This window comes from Lathyrus oleraceus, chromosome 3 (genome assembly GCF_024323335.1).
Source record: "Lathyrus oleraceus cultivar Zhongwan6 chromosome 3, CAAS_Psat_ZW6_1.0, whole genome shotgun sequence".
NCBI classification, from domain to species: Eukaryota; Viridiplantae; Streptophyta; class Magnoliopsida; order Fabales; family Fabaceae; genus Lathyrus; species Lathyrus oleraceus.
Window position 1 is genome coordinate 236,179,323 of NC_066581.1, and position 23,800 is coordinate 236,203,122.

General features: G+C 37.6%; 1 protein-coding gene across 1 annotated transcript; it reads right to left on the reverse strand.

Moving 5' to 3' along the window:
- Window positions 1-10,027: 10,027 nt before the first annotated feature.
- LOC127130625 (uncharacterized) lies at window positions 10,028-10,858 on the reverse strand. Its single transcript, XM_051059598.1, has one exon. The coding sequence runs from the start codon at window positions 10,856-10,858 to the stop codon at window positions 10,028-10,030; it is 831 nt and encodes a 276-aa protein (XP_050915555.1).
- Window positions 10,859-23,800: the final 12,942 nt, after the last annotated feature.

Below are 23,800 nucleotides of genomic sequence, written 5' to 3' on the forward strand. Positions count from 1 at the left end.
TCGCCATTTAATTTATGTAGTGGTAAATTTATGACCATTAAGCTATGTATAAACTTAACATTAATAAAACCAGAGTCGCTACCGCGCTTTTATTGTTTCCAAAGAAAAAGGGAAAAGTATGAACAAAACCCAAATATAAGAAGTTTTCAAATCAAAACTAATAAAATGCCAGAGATTATAGATAAGGGGGTTGGTTACACAGAGGGAAGGTGTTAGCACCCAAAGTGTCATAGGTACTCCTAGGGAGCCCTTTTTTATATGTGTATGTGTTTTTGGTATAAGAGATGTTTGCAATAAATAGAGTGTGGGGATGAGAAAAGAATTCATTAATTATATTTTTGTGTTTGACAAGACCTTCGTACTTGTGCCTACGTACCAACATAAAAATGAGGGATCAAAACCTCATAGTTCGTGGTATCAATTTCAAAATGAGTGGATTGCTTTTAATCAGAATTTAAGTTTAGAAGAAGCACAAAAGGCACAAAAGTTTGAATGGATGTTAGTTCTTTTTGTCTTTTGAAATTTTAAGTCAATATGGTTAAATTTATTTACAAGTTTGATTAAGAAAAGAGTTAAAAAATGCAATGGCATAAGGCCAAAGGTTCTATTTTGAAATAAGGTCTAAGTTTGAAATCACAAGCAAAGGAGATTTTAAAAAGGGGAGAGAGATTTTGAAATTTAAGAAATGAGAGGAGATGAAGAGGCTAGTCCTAAGCATAAAATTAAGAGTTAAGAGTTGAAAAGGTATGACCATTGGGATGCAATTCAATAGACGAGAATGTCATATAGAAAACCCATTTTTCCTTTGGACTTTTGATCAAGCAATAATCAGTAAGATATTAGCAATATGAAGATCAAGGCATCAAATAAAGATAGCCACATCCAAACAAGCAAATCCCATAGCTAACAGTCTCCTTTGCCTTCTTATGCCTCGGATGAAATACTCCTTGATTAACTCAGAATAAGACATTAGACATAGGTTCAAAGTAACAATTGCATCAAGATCATGTAGCATATGAATGCAAATGAATCCCAAGTATTGCATCAGATGAAAGCTTGAATCATAATAACTTGGTCTCAGAAATATTGGCATTGGCCAAGTCCTTTTGCATATGGAATGTTGCCTAATTCTAAGTCCAAAAGTTCATATCAAACCCAACAGTCCACACAAATATTTTTTAGGGTTTTTGTTGTTTATTAAATATTTTAGGTCCTAAGACCACAAACACAAACCAAATACACAAGCAATGTATACAATCACAATATATGGCTCAAATGAGCAAAATGAAAATGGCATAAACATAAACAAGTTAAATGATATGTAAAATGACAAATGAAATGGTAAATGACTTGAATTTAAATTGAATAAAGTAAATGACTTGAAAAATAAAAGCAATATTAATACAAGTTAGTCAAATGTTAGTTGATTAGATGTTAGTGATGTGTTGCTTTACAATTGATTAAGTCATTCTTTGGAGAACACTCAACCCTCTATTCACAAGCATGGATCCTTGAACCTAGACATCTTCCAAAGGAAGGAAAAAAGGCCAAGTTTCCACACAATACCATGAAAGGTGGGAGACTTACAATCTCAGTTACTAGAATGCTATGCATTTAGGTTCAAAATTTAGCTCTATGTTAAGCAATCGTAATTGGACTTATGTAGAAGTCACAACTATCTGAGATCGGGCAATAAAAATTTAGGTGGTAATGCATGTTAGAGATTTGGTATGATGAACCAAACTCCTAAAACATACCAAACACTAAAAGAAAAAAGATCAAAAGGATGGACATATCTCATCCATACTTGTATTGGTTCATCTAACACAAGGTTATTGATGAACCAATTAGCCTTATGATATTGAGATTTCATTGGTCAATGAAAATGATAGGAGACAATGGGATTGAAGATGAAAATGGAGGGGAGATGAGAGAAACACAAATTGATCATGGGAGGAATTTTATCAAATTAAAATCATTCATTCATTTTGGGAGATGAAATGTACATTTAATCAATCCCCTAAATCCAATGATTTTAACTTAACAAAAGTCAAATCAACCTTGACCAAGGCCCAAGCACATAGTCAAACATCAAAAGTCAATAAAAATGGCTCAACATAATTTCTATACAATTAATCAATTAAAAATCAAACTAAAAATGCATTTTAATTCAATTTAATTTGGTCCAAACCTAAAACCTCTTCAAAACACCAAATAAGTAGTCAAAAGATTTATCCTAGGTCAAACAAGGTCAAAGGACCTTAGACAAAAAAATTCATAATTTTTGAAAAGTCAGAAGTATTTTTAAACAATTAAAAATATGCACAAAAACAACTAATTCATGAAAAATATCAAAATTAATCCAAAAAATAATTTTAATTCAGAAATTGAAAGAGAAAAATATTTAAAGATTTTTGGTGAAAGTCCCATGTTTTTTGGATTGAAAATTAAATTGATATGAAATAATTAAAATAAATGGATTAAACATAAAAATAAAGAAAATAAAAAAACAAGGGTCATCAGATATCCCTCATTAATTGAGGTGGAAGATCTGATGGCCAAGCGCGCGCGTTCCACAATGGTCTTTAGTCAATGCGCTGCAGGCTTGGTAATCACAATGGACGCTTGAGATTAAAACAAATTAGATGGATCCTGTGGCTGAGAGGTGTGACAACATACCACCGGAGCTAGGACTCTGGTCTTCTTCTCCGGTGGACCTCACCGGACTGGTCCACCATCAACCATCACCAAAATGAAAAACAAGGACATGAATTCAAAGAAAAAATGCTCAGGAACTCGAATCTGGCCTCAATTTTCTCAAATTCCAAGTATATAAAAAGATACAGGGATTTGAATTTTGAGGATCATGAACTGAGTTGCTTCGATTTGACCTCAAAGCAACTCAATCTTCTTGCCTACATTGGTTGGACTTCAGCCAACCAAAAATCACAAAGAATAGTGAAGAATTGAGGGAGAATGGAAGAGATGAAAATTCTGGAAAATTACCTTTAAGGGAGCTTCAAACTTGCTTGATCTTGATTCCAATTGTGCTTGGCTTTGTTTCAGAAGCTTGTAGGAAGTGATTAGGATCAAGAAATGGCTTGGACTCTTGGAGTTTGAATCTCAAAACAGATGGAGATTTGAAGCTCGATTTTCAAATGAAAACCTTCAAGATTATCCTTTAATGGTGAGGGTTTGGATTGCAGGTTCAAAGCTTGGGCATGAGGTCCCCAATTCTGAGCAATGAGGGTTGTATTTATAGCCAAAGATATTCATTTCACACACTTCCAAAAATTGCCAACTTTAGTAATTCTCTTTGCATGCTTGCATGGGAATGTGATAGGCCCATCAAGTGATGTATTGAAGTCCAAAAATGAGTGAGAATCATGCTGAAATCATGTCATGATGAATTTTGAGGTGAAAGTTTGGGAAATCAAACGTATTTGAAAATTTTCTAAGTCCCAAGTCAAATGTTCACTTCTTCTACCTTGAATAACTTTTTCTACGGACTTCAAATGAAAAGAGTTCCTTAATAAAATTGTAGCTCTTCCAAACCTATTCAATTTGGTCACAAATTTGTCCTCATTTGGATTTGGCATGAAGGAGTTATGCATTTTAGAAGTTGAGGAAAATCACTTGTTCAATGGTATTGGCCCAAAATGACCTATAATGTTTCCATTTGGCACATGTATTTTCAAGTTGAATTTGAACTTCCTCCAAACATAAAAGTTGAAGTAGACATATTGAATTTGACCATGGAGTTTTAATGACTTTCATCTCATAAAGAATGAGAACGTTATGGTCTTGGAAAAGTGACCTCCAAACTAGGGTTCAGACAAAATGACATATAATCTTTCACCATAAAAGATGACCTTCCAAGGTAAACTAGATCTTTACTTCAACATGAAGGTTGTTTGGAATGTTAGTTTGAGTAAATTTTCTTTTGGAACCATTTTCATATGACAAAATTTGTAGGACATCGGGTCTAGAGAACCCCAGTTTTGACTAGTTGACTTTCTCTGGTCAACCACCATGAACCAACTTGCTAGCTTGATATTATCTTGACTTTTGGACTCATGGAGGATCATATATGTATAAGATTATGTAATATGAAGTATCCCTTGAAATATTTGATCAATTGTTGAAGAAACTTGTTGAAGAAGTCACACAAGATACCCAGATGAATTAGGGTTTCCAAGGCAAACAAACTCCAAACTCTTGATGATATCTTGATCAAAATGATATGTGAAGATCATGGGGATCCATATATGATTCTTAGAGCCAATGTGAACCATTTATTGATTGAACTCTTTGCATTGAGGGTCTCAAACCCTAGATATAAACTTGATAGAGCATGGGTGAACACACACACTACCTACAAAAGTAACAAACTATACATTGCCATATTTTTGGTATTTTGGTTAGTAAATAATAGAAAATCAAAGTATGATACAATAAAAAGTGTGCTTGGTGATCTCTCCTAATACAAACCCAATGAATGAAGGGTAAGGAGGATGTCAAGGTGTGATCCCAATGCTAATGCATATGATGAGATAGCATGAGGGACCTTAGGGTCAAAATTGGGGTCTTACAGCGTTAACCCAAAAAGAGAGTGGGAATAACCATGAAGGGGTCAACCCAGGGAATAACCATGAAGGTGTCAACCCTAAAATAAGGTGGGCATAACCATGAAGGTGTCAACCCAAAAGGAACGTGATTGCAATGGTGTTTAAACCAAAATGAGAGACATGATAGCCAAAAGGCAAATTGCAGACTTGATAGTGAATTGACTAGAAGTACACTAAAGTCTATGAATAGAGACAAATACTATGAGAAATTGGGTCATTCATCCCGTTCTCATAGATATTCTAGACAAGTGTAGGAAAAATTTCCTCTAATCATTCTCTATTGCTTAAGGCTCATGGCATGCAAGACTAGTCAAGGTCTGACAAGTTATTGAAGCAGATTCTCAAGGATGCGTATGGGGATGAGTCAGATGATTGACTGTTGAGGGAAGTTGTAGTCACATGAGGGTCTTGAACATGTTGGGAGGTTAAAGCTCCAAAGTGATAGAGACAAGTCTCATCAAGTGACCAAGGTACATATGGTCACTTGACAAAGACAGAGGGGAAATGTAGCAAATGAAAGGATCTAGTTGATCAAATAGGAATTGGATCAAGCCAAATCAAAGGGAAGGGATTGATGAACAAACAGAGACACATGATCATACAAAGACTAGCCTAGGGTCTCATTGTTAGGTAGCCTAAGAGAAAGCCATGTGGGTGCAAAGTGTACTGTCCTATGTCTCATTGTTAGGTAGCTCAAGAGAAATCCATGTGTGCATAAAAAGTGTGCTAAACCTAAGCAGATGAATGATGAGGCATAAAGTAGATGAATACAATATATGAATAAAACCACAAGCTCAAAAGTTCAACAGGAGGAAAGCGAGTCAAAGTGTCCCCAAGGTTCAAGGGTCCAAGGTCACACCAAGTCAAGTAAATGGTCTAATACTAAGTCAAAGTCCATAGTCCAAAGAGGTATTCAACACTCCAAGTCAAGCATAGGTTTAAGATCAAGTCTAAATGGATTTATCATGTTTTGATTCATTAAGATTAGCAAGCAGATCAATCAAACAAGATAAGAAGCAATAGATGAATAACGAAAGATGAATATAGTATGAAGTGATATGATGATTAATGAGACATAAAATTAAAGTGCATTAAGTAAATGACATAAACTAAATGACTTGAATTAAATGGCAAAAATTAAATGACAATAATGTAAAGAGCAAGAAGTAACGTTAGGAGTTAATGGTTAATGAATTGTGTTAGGACAATTTAGCATTCTGTTAAGAAATCTTAAGTAGACCTATGTAGAATCCATACCTATCTGAGGCTGATCAATAACAATGTATGTGTTAGACAAGTTAGAGAATTAACATAAAGTTAATCTCAAGCAACATGTCACACAATGATTGAAAATGAGAGAAGAGATGAAAGCAGAAAGAGTGAATAGGAGAATCAAGGAAATCACATAAGGATCATTCTATCCATAAATCAAAGGACTTAAAATATGGCACATCAAGGGTTAACCTATCATTGATGAAAAGTATTGAAGATGATTCATGATCATCTATCAATAGTTTTAGATCAAAGAAGGTTGAATCAACCTCAAGTCCATCTATCAATGATTTGAGATGCGGAAGAAATCTTTAACCAAGCAATCAACTCAAGTCAAAATATCAGGTGAATATCAATAAATAAAATAAAAATGATTAAAAATGAATTAAAAATGATTAATAAAAAGAAAATAAAAGAGAAAATGTAAAAGAGGGGTCAAAACATAAAATAAAAGTCCAAGAAATACGTGAGAGGTCAACAAAAATATGAGAGACGTGACCTCAAAAGTTGGGATAAAAAATATTTTAAAATGATTAAAATAAAAATGTCAAAATAAAATTAAATGAAAAAAAATATGAATTAAATGCAAAAGTTATTTTAAAAATAATACAAAAATTTTATGTGATAGAAAATATTTTTATGAAATTATGAAAAAAAGTTGGACTAAAAAATAATAAAGGAGCTATTTAAAAATAATTTTGGAAGAAAAAGGAATTAAATGAAATAAAAAAGAAATAAAAAACATTTGAATATAACAGATAGCTATGTGGCACACTCTGATTGGCTAGGAAGTTTGAATTTCCCTTTGAAGCGCGTGAGGAACTTCATCTTCAACCTCCGGATTTTCAATTTTGCAACTTCATGAATTCGTGTTTTTAACATGAATCAAGCATGGATTCAGTTACTAAACACCTCATCATTAATGTCTCCCTGCATCAGAGCAATTGATTTTCTATTAGCAGGGAGGACTTGTTCAAATTCGTGAAGAATCCTAACTCTTCAAAGTAAAATTAAATGACTAAAACAATAGATAAATCTCAGGTAGGAGAGGGCTTTTGATCAATGGAACAAGGAGAAGAGTATGATAACTTCTTTGCTTGAAATGGCAACTCGTATCTACCTTTTCGATTGAAGCTTCAAAAGTCAACAATGGTGTGTCCAGAAGCAAGGTTGCAGAAGGATTCAAACCACGACAATGCTTCATACATCTATAAATGATGTCGATGAAGGATTCTGGGCAAAGTAATGGTAGCAAAAGAACTTGAATCGAAAATGAGAGTGACTAGTTATTTGAGGTATCGGGCTTCAATGGTTTTAGATTTTTTGGCTTCCAAAGCTTTTAGATGAAGGAAAAAGCTTCCTCTATTTATAGGGAATGTGTTAGGATTCAAATACGTGTGAATTGGATCTGAATTCGTGTGAATCAACTTGAAAAATTTCAGACCCAAACCGTGTGAAATTTTGGTGCCAAACTCATGATTTTGAGCTTTTCAAGTCATTTTATGTTATCATCAGATTACTTTGGTCATGGGAAACAAGTATGCACGCGTGATAAGTGGTCCCAAGTTGATTTTGGCATGTTTCCACATTATAGGTCACGGTACAAAACACAGTTTAGGTCACCATGTTCATGTTTAGGCCAAATCCAATCTACTTGTGCATTTTCTGATTTTCCTTGAGACAAATGATCACTTCATGGAGTAGAACAAGATGCAAAAAGAATCAAGTCAAAATGAGCTTTGAGGTGAAAGTTACATGCTTGTGAAGTTGGAGTTGTGACCTGGTTTTTAGGCTGGGCAATTAGCATTTGAAGTTCCAGCTACAGCCGCAAGTTTTCCATTTCTTAAACCATATTCAACGCGAGCTCCTATAGCCACAAGCTCGGAGAATCCTAAGGAAGCACTTCCAAACATCTTCTCATAGAATTGGGGTTGGACAGTGTCGATAAATAGTTCGGCCAATTCCTTTTCAGCAAGAGGTGGTTTAACCTGAGAAGCCAGTTCCCTCCATCTCTGAGCATATTCCTTAAAGGACTCCTTGTCATGCTGGAACATGCTTTGCAACTGTCTTCTGTCAGGCGCCATGTCCATGTTGTATTTATAGTGTTTTATGAACGCGTCTGACAGGTCTTGGAAACATCTGATCTTATTCTGATCCAGACTTAGATACCACTTGGAAGGAGCCCCACTCAAGCTATCTTGAAAACAGTGGATCATCAGCTTGTCGTCTTCCACGTGTGCAACCATTTTTCGATAATACATGATGAGATGGATCTTTGGACAAGTATGCCCCTTGTATTTGTTGAAGTCTGGAGTTTTGAATTTGGCCGGAATCACCAACCCAGATACAAGGCACATTTCTTTGGCGGCAGATCCAAAGACGTGGTCTCCTTCTAAATCTCGAAACTTCTTCTCAAGAAGTTGCATGTTCTCCTTTACTTCTCTAAAATCTTCAAACCTTACTTCGTCACCAACAACGGTTGATTCGACAGTCTGATACATGTGATGTTGATCTTCAAAGTGCTGAATGTGCCTAGCATAGGCAGCTGGTGGAGCAACAACATGGATGACTGGGCATGCGTCGGTATAAACCGGTAATGGCACGACTTGTTGGACAGATTTCCCCATGTCGTGCATTACTTCCGCTCGAGGGACGAAGTCGTAAGGTAGCCCATACGGAGGAAGGGTTGAGGGTAACGTCCTTTGAGGTTGGACTTCCGCTGTTGGGCCCGTGGTCTCTGAAATCACGGTCTCTTGCGGAACCTCAAATCTGAAGGTTAAGGCTTGCAGCATCTCTCTCATCTGGGACATGCCTCCCTTGATCTCATCTAGTTCAGCTCTAACTCGGGCGCTCTCTTGCTCTTGTTCAGCAATCCTCTGTCTTGCTCGGGCGCGAGTATTGTACTGGTGTTGAAAATTCAGCGTGAAACTGGAGGAAGAAAGTGCGGAGTGAGACTCTATTTTGAAAATGTATGAATGCATGTATGGATGCATCTTGTTTGCAAAACTCTTGGTTAGTTTCAGTCATTCATTTCATAAATGCCACAACATTTGTTCGCAAATATTTAAAGTAATAAGGAAATAAAACTCAATAAAATGAATCTCAAAAGCGATTTTTCATTAACTCATAGCAAGGTTCAAATACAAACAACGTGCTTATGGCATAAGGGCTTTCCGAACCGTAGCAAGGTCGGTAGTCAGCCCTTCCAACATCGCCTTACAAAATTTAATGAAATTAAAGAATTAATGCGGGATGTTCTCTGGACACATGCACCAATCAGCTTCTTGCAGTTTCTCAGGTAGCTCTCGCATGACGGAACTCGTAAATCTGGACAGCCTCAGAAAATTTCCCTTCCACTCAGTGTAAAGCCCTTGGAGGTCTTGAATGATGCGCAAGTCTTCAACCTTGGTCACCTCTATGTCCCTATAGAGGTTTCTATAATATCTGCATTCACCTAGCAACATCATATAGGCAACATCCTGATCCCCACCTTCAAGTGTCTGGATTCTAGCATCGGCTTGTTCCAACTAGTATTTCAGCCGTGTGCAAACTCTTTCTGACTCTTCAGTCCTCAGCTTCTCGCGTTCCAGAGTATCCTTGTATTTCTGAATGGTATTCTCCAGCTCACGAGTACGAATCTCAGAAATCAGTCGTGCTTCCCTTTTCATTTCAAGGGTTAATTCCAGAGTCTTGTTGAGTTTTTGAATCCGGAGTAAAGCTCTATCCAACTCCTCCTTCTTTGACTTGAACACAAATTTAGTGTTGTAGAGCGCTTTTCCGAACTTTTCTCTCCTTGCCTCAGACTCCCTAGCTCTTTTGTTGGAGATTTCAAGCTCTTTGTCCTTCTTCTATTGACCATCTTTCAAATTCCCATTTTCTACCGAGACTCGGCCGAGCTTAATCCTCAAGTCAGCATTCTCCAACTCCATCTCCTTGATATGGGCATTGAGCTTCTCCATATCTTCAGGTAATATGGGTTCTGGCTCAGGAACCAACAGATAGATAGAAGGATCAAATGGAAAAGGGAGTTTAACCATCTGAACCCTCTCTCTAACCCAACAAGTATAAGGCTCTTGAGCGATGACATTTCTCTTACCCAACTCCTTACTCTTTCTGATAACTACTTGCTAAGACCTCTTGATCTTCTTCACCATGGGATGATCTGCTTCAGCACTATGTAAGATGAAAGGCTCTAAAGCTTCAGCTTTTGGAGGGCCATTCATAGGGTAACCATGCTGCCTCAGAGATAACACGGGGTTATAGTTGACGCAACCCTTGGTTCCTATTAAAGGTACATTGGGGAAGTCTCCAATGCTGACAATAACATCCTCGGTTTCCCAATCCCTGATATACCACTTAACATGATTAGAGGTGAGGGAAGCTAACTTCTGGGAGGGCTTGAGTTCCTTTGAGACAAAAGGTCCTTCTTCGGGCATATGAGATCTAAACCAGGCATGCAACAGTTGCGCACAACATAAGATGGTTCCTCCCTTCTTCTCATGACGGTCATGGAGAGCGTAGTGGAGGTCTTCCAGGAGGAACAATACAGGATTTCCAGAGAGGAAGATTCTCACCGCCAGGTGGTCCACAAAATGGTCGATATTTGGGAAGAGAACTATCCCATATACCAACACGGATAACACAACATAGAAGGCTTCCCAATTCCCTTCCTTTTCAATCTTCTTAGCTTGATCTTCCAAGAACTTCCTAGAAAAACCGTTGAGAGCTCCCTTCACATTCCAATTGTCCACGACTTCAGAAACTTTCATACCCAAAGCTAAAGTTATCCTCTTGGGAGGAATACCTTCATCAAACTTCGAAAATGGATTATGATCCCTCGGGTTCCGGCCTACAATCCTCTTAAATTCCTCCAAGGTAGGAGCCAATTGGAAGTCAGAAAACGTGAAACAACGTAGAGGTGGATCATAGAACTGAGCAATAGTCACTATGGTCATCATGTCCGTCTTCTCATTTAGCATGTCCAAAATTCTTCCATAGTTTTGCACAAAGCTGTTGAGTTTGATTGGTGTTACTTTGGCACTCAACTTTTGCAGGCTGGCAAGGTCCACATTCTTGTATTTGAACTAAAAAGTGCTTCTTCTCTCAGGATTCATTTTGCTAACAAGTCTTGGATTCCTGAAACAATCCGAAACAAACTAAGAGTTTTGCTTTTTATGCGTATGCAATGAATGGATGGATGCAATTTTTTTTTGGTACAGGTTGAAAGGTCCGAGGTATGGATAAATCTGATTGCTTTCCAAAACGGGGTTCTCACTGGGTGTGATCTAGGGCTTTGTTACAAAGGATCCCCAGAGTCACTGATTCACATGAATGTTTGACGCTACGGAAAATACTTACCGGTCGTCAACTCCATCAAGGGAATCTATTCTGGGTGAGGTTCTCGTACTGACTCTTACGAAGTATTCACCTCGGGAGTCTGCACTACGCAACCATCGACTTGGTTCTAGACAGGGTACTCAGAGTCATGGATTCAAAAGAATGTTTGACGCTTACGGAAAATATTTTCCGATCATCAACTCCATCTAGAGAATCTATTATGAGCGAGGTTCTCGTACCGATTCTTACGAAGTACTCACATCGGGAATCCATACTACGCAACCATCATTTCTAGTTAGCCAAAGGTTCAATGTTCTAAAAGGTCCTTAGAGTCACGGACCGCTTTGAAATATTGAAGTTTATGAGGTATCCACCTCGGGCGACAATGTTTGCAAAAGGATCTACTCTAAGTGAGGTTCTCGTACCGACCCTTACGAAGTATTCACCTCGAGAGTCTGTACTACTCAACCATCATCCTATCTTATGTCTTTTCACTCTAGACTCGGGTATAGAGTCTTTCCCACATGGTTTTCATTCAAAATATCCAAGTACCCACACAGTGGAACCAATATACAACAAACATATCCATATAACAATAAAGATAATGAAAGCGATAAATAAGGAAAAGCCACACAATTAAACAAACAAAGGCACACAAACATCCTAACTAGGCTTGACTCACTTAGGGAACCATATGTCCCCAGCAGAGTCGCCATCTATCGTACCTCGAAAAAATGGAAATACGACCTAGCGAAGCACAATCACACACTCGCAATGATGGACCGAACAGAGTCGCCACCGAACTTTATTTATTCCTAAAAAGGAAAGGGGAAATATCGATAAAACCCAAGAAAGAACGACAATGATATTGGTCATCGTAACCAAATCAGGGTTCGGGAGTCGCTTACACGAGGGGAAGGTATTAGTACCCCTCACGTCCGTTGTACTCAATGGGAACCGTTAGGTTAGTTGTGCGCATTAATGTTAGTTTGAAATGTTAGGCTTTTCAAGTTATTAGGTGGGAAAGAAAGAATAGAAGAGAGGAGAATGTTTTTGGATTTTTGACGAAGGACTAAACCTAAGTTTTTTTATTAGTGGGCCTGAAAAGATTTACAAATCCTGCTCCTACGTATCTCAATAGAGAAGTCAAGGCTTACGTAGTTCTGGGTAGAAAAATGTTTGTTTGTTGGTCGATTTTAGCGAAAGCTACTTTGTGTCAATCGATGAAAACATTGTTGGACTACCCAAAATAGGTGGAGAAACATTGCCTTGCATTGTTTTGAAACAAAGTACCTTTCATTTGAGAAAGGGTTTGAAGGGTCAATCGCACGGCGGCGAGAAAAGGAATTGATTGGTTTGATGTGTTTTGAGTGATGGCGAGAACTTGGATGGGCGAGATATCCATCTCAAATCCTAGTCTCAGGAGTGCATGGTATCCACCATGTTCCATTTCCATTTTATTTGCAAAAGTGTTTAATAAGGATTAAGTGTTTTAAATTTGATTGAGAAAGGGTTTGAAGAAACCGCATTAACAATTTTAAATGATGGCGAGAGCTAAGATGAGCGAGGCATCCACCTTGAATCTTAATCTCAGGAGTGCACGGTATCCACCATGTTCCACTTCCATCTTTATTGAAAAGTGTTAAATAGGAATCAAGTATTTTGAGTTTTATTATGAAAATGTCTTGACGTTGGATCAAGCATTTGATGGAGGTTTAAGAGAAATTTGAAGGAAGGTTTGGGAGAAACAGAATGGATAGATTTGGATGATGACGAGAGCTAAGATAGGCGAGACATCCATCTCGAACCCTAGTCTCAGGAGTGTGTGGTATCCACCACGTTCCATTTCCATCTTTATTGAAAGGGTCTTTAAATATGAGTTAAGTTTTTTGAGTTTTTATTATGAAAATGGCTTGACGTTGGATCAAGCATTTGATGAGCGGTTGAGAAAGAACTTGAATGAAGTGGTTTGGAAAAAAAAGGAAGAAATGGATTAATTTGTTTATTGGGAAAATACTCGATGTTGGATCGAGTCTTTATTTTTGATCTTTTTGAAAAGAAATTGATTTTATTCTTGTGTTAGTGACTAGCTAAACAATCAAGCAATAAAGAAATAAAAACAGTAAAATTATTACATGCCATAGGGAGTGGGGTACATTTTGTCGAATGGGGATTCAAGATGGAGAAATAATTAAATCGGGCCCAATCAAACGAATAAGTAATGCATGAGTGTAAGTGCAAGAGAACTGTCTCATTGTAAGAAGGACCAAGAGTAAGCCATGTGAAGAAAGCAACAAATACAAATTTATATTTACAAGATAATCAAAAATTAAATCCAAAGGAGTAAAATAGGGATTTGCACGGATGGAAATTGAGGGACACACAAAACCTAAATAATGTGCTCAAAGCCGGTTTGCACATATTGACAACAATCAAAATGTCATATGCGATCAATCATAACACGACGAAACACTATCAATATATCGATAAAATAATCATGGAATAAACAACATGAAAGAGGTTGAATCCATAAATTGAAATCGATGCTTTGCCAATTAAAATAAATAAAAAGGGAAACATTAAAAAAATGAGTATATGAGAAATTAGGTTGAAACATAAATATGAGAATTAAAGAAAATATAAGAAATTAAAATGTTGAAGAGCCAAAATACCACACATGGGTATCAAACTCACAAACAAGGGAGAGATAAAATTACTTTCCCTCCACTCGGCCACGAGCTGTCGGCTGTTAAGCTACCAACGACCAAACACATAAACAAGAACCAAAAATAAAAATAATGAAAAATAAAATAAACTAAATATGAAATGGGCCTGGCACGAAAGAAAGCCCAACAGTCTCTTGGACTGTTTGGGTTCGGGTTATAGAAACCCGCTCCAGCCTGGCCTACATGGGGAGGCGAGGATCCCCAACCAAACTTAGCCGTGTGGCTGTCGGGGGAGGCGAACAGAAGGTTAGAAGTCATCCTTATTAATGGCTAGCTGTCAAGCCATTCATGGGAAAATAAACAAAGTTGGAAAGACCAAAGGGCACCGGGTGAATCGAAACGGCGCCAACGTTGTTCCCAAAAGGAAAAGACAACTAAAACTTAGACCAAACAAAATTTGGAAAGATCAAACGCAGTAAAATTGAAAACCCTTCCTATTCTCTCAAACAGAAACGCGACTCTAAAAAAGGCAAAGCAACTTTCTACCTTTTCTTTCAAAAAGGAACGTCTCTTTGGGAACATGAGTAACAGAACGACGATTCGGCGACAACGGCATCGCAACTCAAACCGCAACGAGCACGAAATAAATTCAAAACGGAATTAGGGTTGGACTTCGAGACCAAACTCTAAACATTCCATGGCTATGAACGGATGCAAACACAAAAACTGAAACGCAATGGTGATCGACGACAAAAACTATCCGATTACAGCAGGGTCGATCGACGGTTGGATGACCATGTAAATGTTTTGCTTAAACTCCTATGAGCGTTCCCTTTTATCGGCTCTTTTGCTCTCTAACATGTGTGATGATCCGTAGCGGGTCCAGCGCGGTGAGAACGGAGGTTCCCTGTAGAGTTCTGTCACTCAACTCTAAAAAATTTCGGACTCTAGAGTTTTTGTTTTTGAAAAACTCTGCAAAACTCTCCTCTTTTCATGAACAGTAGCGGCTCCTCCCCAAAATTAGGGTTTGTGTCTTCTTATAGGTGCCAACCAATGGGGACCACGGGAGTGCATTCAAAAATTTTCATGGTACAAAGTTGCTTGGGGAACTTTTGTCTTCTTTCAAATTGTGGTCCCTCCTTCAATCCTTTCCATCTCCAAACTTCACTGTTGGTAACAGGTGAATTTTTTTTGTCTGTAGTCCTTGAAACGTTGTTTTTGAACTTTCTAATGAGTTTGTTACCGCTGTAAATGTTCGCATGCCACGGTGGGAGGTTCGTTTTTACCTTTAGGCAAAACTCACTTTTACTGATGTATTTGAAAATGCTCAATTTAAACACTTCTTGATTCCTTGTTTTCAAAGACTTGAGTTGAGTTTTTATTTTTATTTTTTTGTTTTGTTTTGGGGTACTGACTTTTGTGACATTTGCTATTGTCTTCACCAAACAAACTGCATCAAAATCACTGGAATGCGAGCAACAACAATCACAGCTCAAATCTCAGTAATTCATCAAGTTCCATGGAATACCTCCGCCTTGATTCCGTCGCCAGCAATCATGCATTATTGATTTCAATTTCAACAAAAAGAGGTAAACAACAGAGTCATCTTTTGATTCCTTTTGAAAGCATGGAAGCTAAAGAAGCAAAGTTCGCTTTTGCACTTGGAAATGGTGGTGATTCAAGTGAAAAGGTAGGAAATGTAACTGATACAGGATTCCAATAATTTCCTTCTTGTAAACTAATGGAAGTGAATATGCTGTGGAAAATAGAAATGGTCTCTTCAATAGAAAATACCTTGATTGATAATACCATAACAAAATCAGTTCATGGTTCAGGTGATTTGGTTCTTCACTTGGACATGCTAAAAAAAGAACTTTAACAACCCCATTTTCAGAAACGCTAAGAGGAGCATTGAGAACACATCAAATGCTTGTGGTTTTAATAGAACATTGATTCTGGTTTTGATAGTGACCATTGTGATTTGGTTTAATTTTTTGCAGGGCCACAGTTGTGTTTGCTGTAGTGACCATGCCGCTGGACTGACCAGTTGTACCAACATTTGCCGTTGAACCGAGATGACTGGGAGGAATCGTCTGCCTGGCTTTTGAAGAACCTGAATGCCCAGACATGTCAGTTGAAGAACTAGCATAGCAAAATCCAGAAGCCTCGCACTTCTTGGCATGATGCAGCCCACCATCCCAGTTGACAGCAATATCACATTAACCGTGGTTCAACTTGACAGACCACTTGATGCTCATGAAAAAGGGGTACCATATTAGAAGAACAAAATCATGAGGAACAAATAATGAATGAAATAATGATATGAATATCGGGGTCAAAATCGGGGTGTGACAGGGACTAGAAATCTCCTAAGTCGACATTTAGCAATAGTATGTCCCCTTTCGAAACAATATAAACAATTTAAGTTAGGATGAGAGTTGCTTTTGCTAACTTGATCCTTTACCACATAAGTGTATTTTTGATAAGGATTATTCATTTTATTTCTAAAATGTGATTGATCAATAACAAAGGTAACTTTAGGTTGTAAAGCCTTGTCTAATTTAGCTTGAAGAGTTCTAACCTCTCTTTGCCAAATGTGACAGGTTTCACATCCGAACCATCCAAACCAAAATCCCTTATCATCTTCAGTTTTGCCTTTAGTAACCTCTATCATAGATTTCTTGAGAGTTTCTAGTTTCTTTTCGGAATCAGAGATCTTCTTTTCTAAATAACAGAAATTTTTCTTATTTGAGGCTAGATGTTTGAAAGCTTCCTTGGCCTCCTTGTGTAGAGTACTAAAGGCATTTTCTAAATAATGATATGATCATATTTAGAATGACTTACATTCTTTTTCTTCTTTTGATGAGCTGTAAGACAAAGATTGGCATTTTCTTCTTCATCACTTGAGTTATCATCGCTTGAGGACTCACTATCTCTCTCCCATGCAATTTATGCTCTTCTACCTTTTCTATATTTGTTATGACGTTTGTCTTTTCATTTTTCTTTTTTCAGCAAGGGACAATCCGACTTATAATGACCGACCTTTCCGCAATTAAGGTTGATCCTTTTGACTTAGTTGTCTTACCTGCCTCTTGATTCGAGAATTTTGATTGTCTTCTATTGTTGATAAGATTTTTATCCGAATGTTGTACTTCATTCTTTCTAAGGTATCGGTTATACCTCCTTACGAGCAACCCCATGTCTTTATTCGAATCTTTATCGTCATCACTTGATTCACTCTCACACGCATCATTGGTGGATGACTTATATCTTGAAGTCTTTAAAGTGATAGACTTCCTTTCGGTGTCCTTAGCTTTCTCCTCATTTTCCTCCTTTTGACTCTTCTCATGTTTCTCAAGGTTCATGACCTTATGCTCATGCTCTTTAAGCTTGCCAAACAATGTTGCCATGTCTAATGTTCTTAGATCATTGGCTTGCTTAATCGCGATGATCTTTGGTAGCCAATTCCTGTTAAGACATCTTAAGATTTTATTAGTAGCAACATCATTAGGGGCAGTTCAACCAAGAACATTTAACCGATTGATTAGATGAGAAAATCGCTTTTGCATATCGGCAATGGTTTCACCATCCTCCTAATGCGAAAGGTCAAATTCTTGAGTTAAGGTGTTGATTCTAGCTAGTTTGACATCATTGGTTCCCTTATGGGTAATTTGCAATGAGTCCGACATAGCTTTATCACTAGTACAATGGGAAACCCTATAATACTCATCAACACCTAAGGCGACAATGAGCATATATTTGGCTTTCCAATCATAGCTATACTTTTCCTCATCTTCTTCATTCCATTGTGCTTCAGGTTTACGTATAACAAAACCATCTGCATTGGTCATGGTTAATTCTATAGGACCATCTTGGATGATTTTCCATACTTTCCTATCAATAGAGTTGATATGGATACACATACAATCTTTCCAATAACTATAGTTTTCACCGGTGAAAATAGGCGCTCCATTCTACGCCCCTTTAGGATCATTACTCATTTTCTAAAACATTATATGTGAAGCACTAGATGAACCGGCGCTCGTGATACCACTTGTTAGACGATAGTACCGATCTAGAAGGGGGGTTGAATAAATCTGTAGCGGTAAATTCATGATCATCAAGCTATGGATAAGCTAGAGATCAAATAACAAGAGTCGCCACCGCGCTTTTATTGTTTCCAAGGGAAAAATGGAAAAAGTACGAACAAAACCCAAAATAAGAAGTTTTCAAATCAAACCTAATAAAATGTCAGAGATTACAGGTAAAGGGGTTGGTTACATAGAGGGAAGGTGTTAGCACCCAAAGTGTCCTAGGTACTCCTAGGGAGCCCTTTTTGTATGCATATGTATTTGGTACAAAGTGATGTTTACAAACAAATAGAGTGGGGGGATGAGAAAAGAATTCATAAATTATATTTTTGTGTTTGGCAATACCTTCGGTCTTGTGCCTACGTACCAACATAAAAATGAGGGATCAAAACCTCGTAGTTCGTGATACAAATTTCAAAGTGAATGCATTGCTTTTAACAAAAATTAAGTTTAAAAGGTACAAAGGCCTAAAAATGGTTTGAATGAGTTAGTTCTTTTTGGCTTTTCTGAAAGTTTAAGTCAATTATAGTTAAATTTATTTACAAGTTTGATTTAACAAAAAGAAGTTTAAGAATGCAATGGCATAAGGCCAAAGTTTCTATCTTTTTTGCAAAAGTGGTCAAAGTTTAGAACAAAATAAGTTCAATCAAAGAAGGTTTTGAAAAAGGAGGGAGATATTTTGAAATTAAAGAAATGGGGAGAAGATGAAGAGACTAATCCTATGTACAAAATTAAAAGTTTAGAGTTGAAAAGATCTGACCAAATGGGTAGCAATCCAATAGACAAGAATGTCAATAGAAACCCAGAATTCCCTTGGACTTTTAGAATCAAGCAACACACAAATGCACAATTATATTATCTTGAAGAGAAAGGCATCAAATAAAGATGGCCACATCCAAGCTTATCCATTCCATGATCTTCTTCAAGGTAACCCGTGTAACAGATGAATTCAATAAGTCATAGGTTCAAAATAACAGCTTCACAATGATCATGTTGCAGATGAACTTAGAGAGATCTTGAATGATGTATCAGATGAAGTTTCAAATTGCAAGCACTTGGTTTCTCTATAAGTTGGCATTGGCCAAGTCCTTTAGCATAGGAATGTTTCCTATGTTCTAAGTCCATTTGTCCAAGATCAAGCCAACAGTCCACACAAAAGTTTCTTAAGGTTTTTGTTGTTATTATGTACATTAATGGTCAAAGACCATACAAACAAACAAAGTATACACAAACAAAATATATCACAATATGGTCCAAGTGGACAAAGTGAAAATTGCATTAACATAAACAATAAGATGATATAAACAATGGCAAATGTATAACAGCTAGAATTAAATGCCATTAAAGTAAAGGACTTGAAATTAAAAGTTAGTAGTTAATAGGTTAGAAGTTAGTATGGTTTTGCTTTTGCTTTTCATTGACATTCTTTGGAGAATACTCAACCCACTTATCATAAGCATGGATCCTTGAACCAAGACATCTTCCAAAGGAAGGAAAAAAGGCCAAGTTTCCACACAATACCATGAAAGAGGGGAGACTTACGATCTCAGTAACTAGAATGGTATGCCTTTTATGTCACAAATTTAGCGCTATGTTAAGCAATCGTAATTGGACTTATGTAGAAGTCACAACTATTTGAGGTCGGGGAATAGAATTTTGGTGTTACTGCATGTTAGAGACATAATATTATGAACTATGCTCATGAAACATACCACACACAAAAAGAATATGCAAAAGGTATGGCCTAATCACATCCATACTCATGTAAATTTTTCAATCAACTAGCATTAGGACTTTGAGATATTATAGGCCAAATGAGATGAATGCATAAAGAAGGGGAATGAGATGAAGAGGGATGGGAATGGATGAAATCACAAATTGATCAAATGAGGACTTTTACAAATTAATATCATTCATTCATTTTGGGAGATGGAATGTACATTCCATCAATCCCCTAAATCCAATGATATTAATTCGAAAAAGTCAAATCAACCTTGATCAAGGCCCAATACAGCACCTCAAATTTCCCCCCCTCATTCATGCATTCATTTTAGGTCATTTAACATTTCATATTTCATTTCATCATGTCAATCGAATGGGCTCAGTACAGTTCAAGATTCAACTGTGAAGTCAAAAGTCAACTATTGGTCAACTGAAGGTCAAATGGCTAGGGAATAACTTGAATTACTTCCAACATGTTCAAATGAGGCCTATTCATCATTCGACATATTACTCTTGAAGGAACAAAGGTCCAGCGCCCAGGTTACAAATTTGGAAAGATGACATGAGCTGTCACGCTCGCTAGGCGAGCAGAATGGTTCGCCTAGCGATCCACCAGAGTCTGAACTGTCATGCTTGCTAGGTGAGCAAATTCTTCGCTAGGCGAAGCCCACGCGTTTTGAAAATAAAAAAATATAACAGAAAAATCTTGGACTTGGATCTCTCTCATTTGAGCCCACAAATCCACGAAAATCAGGTTATAAATTATAAATTTCATTGAAACAAAAGGCTAGAGAGGGAGAACTAATTCAGAGCAGCCTCCAGAGACTGAAGGGAACTCATCTGCAAAGAACCCATTCCATCTCATATAAACCCTAAGATTGTTCTGCAAACCCAACCGTGCAATTCAATTTCATTCGATCTCTCCAATCAGGTTTGCCTTATTCCCATTACTTTACGCTTTTAATTTGAAATTCCTGAAGCATGAGGTATTATGGTTGAATTCGGAAGAGTGGGTATCGTTAGGTTTTGCATGTGGGTGTAGATGTGTATGAACGTGTAGAACAATACCTTGAATGTTTGATCACTCAATTTCTGAAATGGATACCATAGGGTTTGGGGTTCCTGAAATCGAGCTGTTATCAAAGAAGAACTCAAAACCCACAGGCATTCGCTAGCACCTCGCTAGGCGAGCCTGTACCGAAGCTTCGCTAAGCCTTCGCTAAGCGAAGCAGTAGCGATCGCGACAATAGCTGCTTTTTTTCTGTTTGCTCTCCAATCTATTTTGTGTTTGTTGTGACATGTTTTCTATTGCATTCGGGCACATGTTTTAGTATGTATGTCATATCTTGATGTGTGGGTCCTTGCCTCTTGACTTTGGGTTTTGATACCCTTTTGATGCATCTGTTTGACAAAAGGTTTAGGCCTCTCACCCTTGGTTGCTTTTTGTGAGCTTTTTGTAGCATGGACACTGTTGTTGCTATGATCCTTTCGTTTTGTGCAATTCTTGATTGCACCCCATCTTGTTATCCTAACCCGTTTGTTGAGTTTTTTATGAGGGCTCAGATGACTTTTGAAGAGATAACTCGCTTGGTATTCCACTTTATTTGTGGGATACCATTGTGGAGATTTATTCTGATTGCTTTGCTGACTTGCTTTCTTTGATGATATCAGCTTGAGATACCTCTGGGTTTCTTATCTCTTGAGTTGTTGTTACTTCGGATCTTTATCCGTGTGGTAGATCTCTTGACCCCTTTTACATCTTTCCCGCATTTTACCGTTTTCTTAGCTGGAAGACCTCGATAGGAGGCAATGCTTTTGTGTGTTTATTTTTGTGCCTAAAGACCTCCAAGAAGAGGCACCAATGCTAAAGACCTCCATAAAGAGGCAATTGACGGATAAAAGGGATTAGTAGTCAATCCCCCGTTATTCAGTGTGTCATTCTTTAAGCTCACACTACGTGTCGATGCATCAGAACAAAAGCCCAAGATCTCTTGTCCGGTCAGTCAGTGGAGAGGGTTCCACCTTTCTGAATCCCCACTTTTTGTCATGAACTCACCCTGTCCAGGGTTAAGAGCTATGAGGTCGTATCCTCATTACCCTTTTGATCTGCTCACCCTGACGTTCAATGTCAATGGTTAAGAGCCCATTTGATTACCTTTCCATGGCTTGTTTGTCGAGGTTGATATGACCCCTCTTGACTAAAGCCCTACCCATGTATGTTTGAGCCCCCCTTGTTGGTGTGTTTATTTTATGATACATATTTTGTGCGGTGTGATCGTCTCCCCATAGGATTGCTAGGCTTCGTATAGTCTCTCGTTTGCATGTCAATTAAGGTAGCACGGTTCCTTCGTCTAGGACTTCCTTTTTTGCATGAGCATTCCTAAAACACAAACAAACTCATTGATTCGTCTTCTCCTAAGAACACGTTAACTCCTTCTACTACAGGCGAGTAAGTCTCCAAAGGTCGAGCATCCGGTAGATTGCGTAGGAACGTCGTTCATCTAAAAAACACAAAACAAACAAATAGGTCAGTCGAACTACGTTTTGCTCTGATTCTCATTCCAGATGAGATACGTAGGCATAAGACGCGACGTCTTACCGAGCACACTTATCTTTAACCCATAGGTAGCCGAGCTACGAAGACTCTGATTCTCATATTCAGATAAGATACGTATGCAGTGGATGCGACATCCGTGCGAGTCATTTTCTTTTGACCCCTCTTTTAGTAACTAGTACATTAGATAAACCCACACCCTTTAGACAAGAACAACAAGAGTGGATCCCGTAGAGTACTACGGATGCGTAGGGGTGCTAATACCTTCCCTTCGCATAATCGACTCCCGAACCCGAGATTTGGTTGCGAGACCTTGTCTTTTCCTTTCCTTTTTCCAGGTTTACTTCGAGCGTTTCCTTTCCCTCCTTTGGGATAAATAACGCACAGTGGTGACTCTTCTGTCATTGCTTTTTTCGCCGGTTGTTTTTTCGCATTCCCTTTTTTAGGTTGAGACACCCAACAACAAGAGTCAAACACCAATAAGTCATCACAATTGGTCAATAAATTTATTTGGAATTTATTCCAATTAAAAATACTAAAATAATATATTTAAATTAAATATGGTTTGTCAAATTCTTAAAACCTCATCAAAACACCAAATAAATGGCCATGAGTGTTGGTTCTATGTGTTGGCATCAATTTTGGTAAAACCTAGATTTAACACAAGTTGTCATGCGTGTTGTCTTGACATGTGATATCAGTTTCCTGTAGGATGCTTAAATATGGTTGTGCAGGATATAGCTAAGATGTCAGACCCAATGTTAAGACATGTGTATACAAAACATTCAGTCTGAATGTTATGTATCTTAAGATTGCGCTTTTCATGCAAATCTGTGTGGGATTATGTGGAGATTGAATTTTCTATTCTAGGAGTAATTTGATTTAAAACCAGAATGATCTATTTTCCAACAAGGGATTATTAGCTGTCGTTAATAAGAAGATACGCAAGGAAAATAGATTTAGGGTTTTATGATGCCCAGGCCCATTCAAAAGCTTCTATTTAAAGGCCATGTAAAACCTGGTTTTAACACACAAGAAACGAACGAAATAGTGAGAGAGTTTCAAGGTTTTAGTCTTGTGTGAGCTTGTCTATTGTGAGCCATTCATTCATCTTATTGATGATTGAATTGGACTAACTTTTATGTTGTAATTTGTCCACTCTAAGCTTTGAAGCATGAGTGTGTGTTTACTTGGTTGAAGCTTTTAAGCAAGATCAAGTATGTGTTCTTGAAGAGTGTCTTCTTTCTTTGTAATATTTGTTTCTATATCATTGCTGTGATTGAGGGGGAGTGAGTAGGGTCTCATATCTAAGAGTTCTTAGATAGAAGTCACACGGGTAGAGATTAGGTGAAAAGACTGTAACTTGAAGTTGTTTACTGAGAGTCTTTGAACTAATTCTGTTTAGTGGATTTCCTTCTTGGCTTGGTATCCCCTAGACGTAGGTAAGTTTGCACCGAACTGGGTTACCAATTGCTTGTGTCACTTGTTCTATTGTTTATTTGTCTTTTATCCTGTTTATATTTTAGTTGT

Coding starts and splice junctions, on each gene's coding strand:
- LOC127130625 (XM_051059598.1), bottom strand. CDS start 10,858: ATGATGACCATAGTGACTATTGCTCAGTTCTATGATCCACCTCTACGT.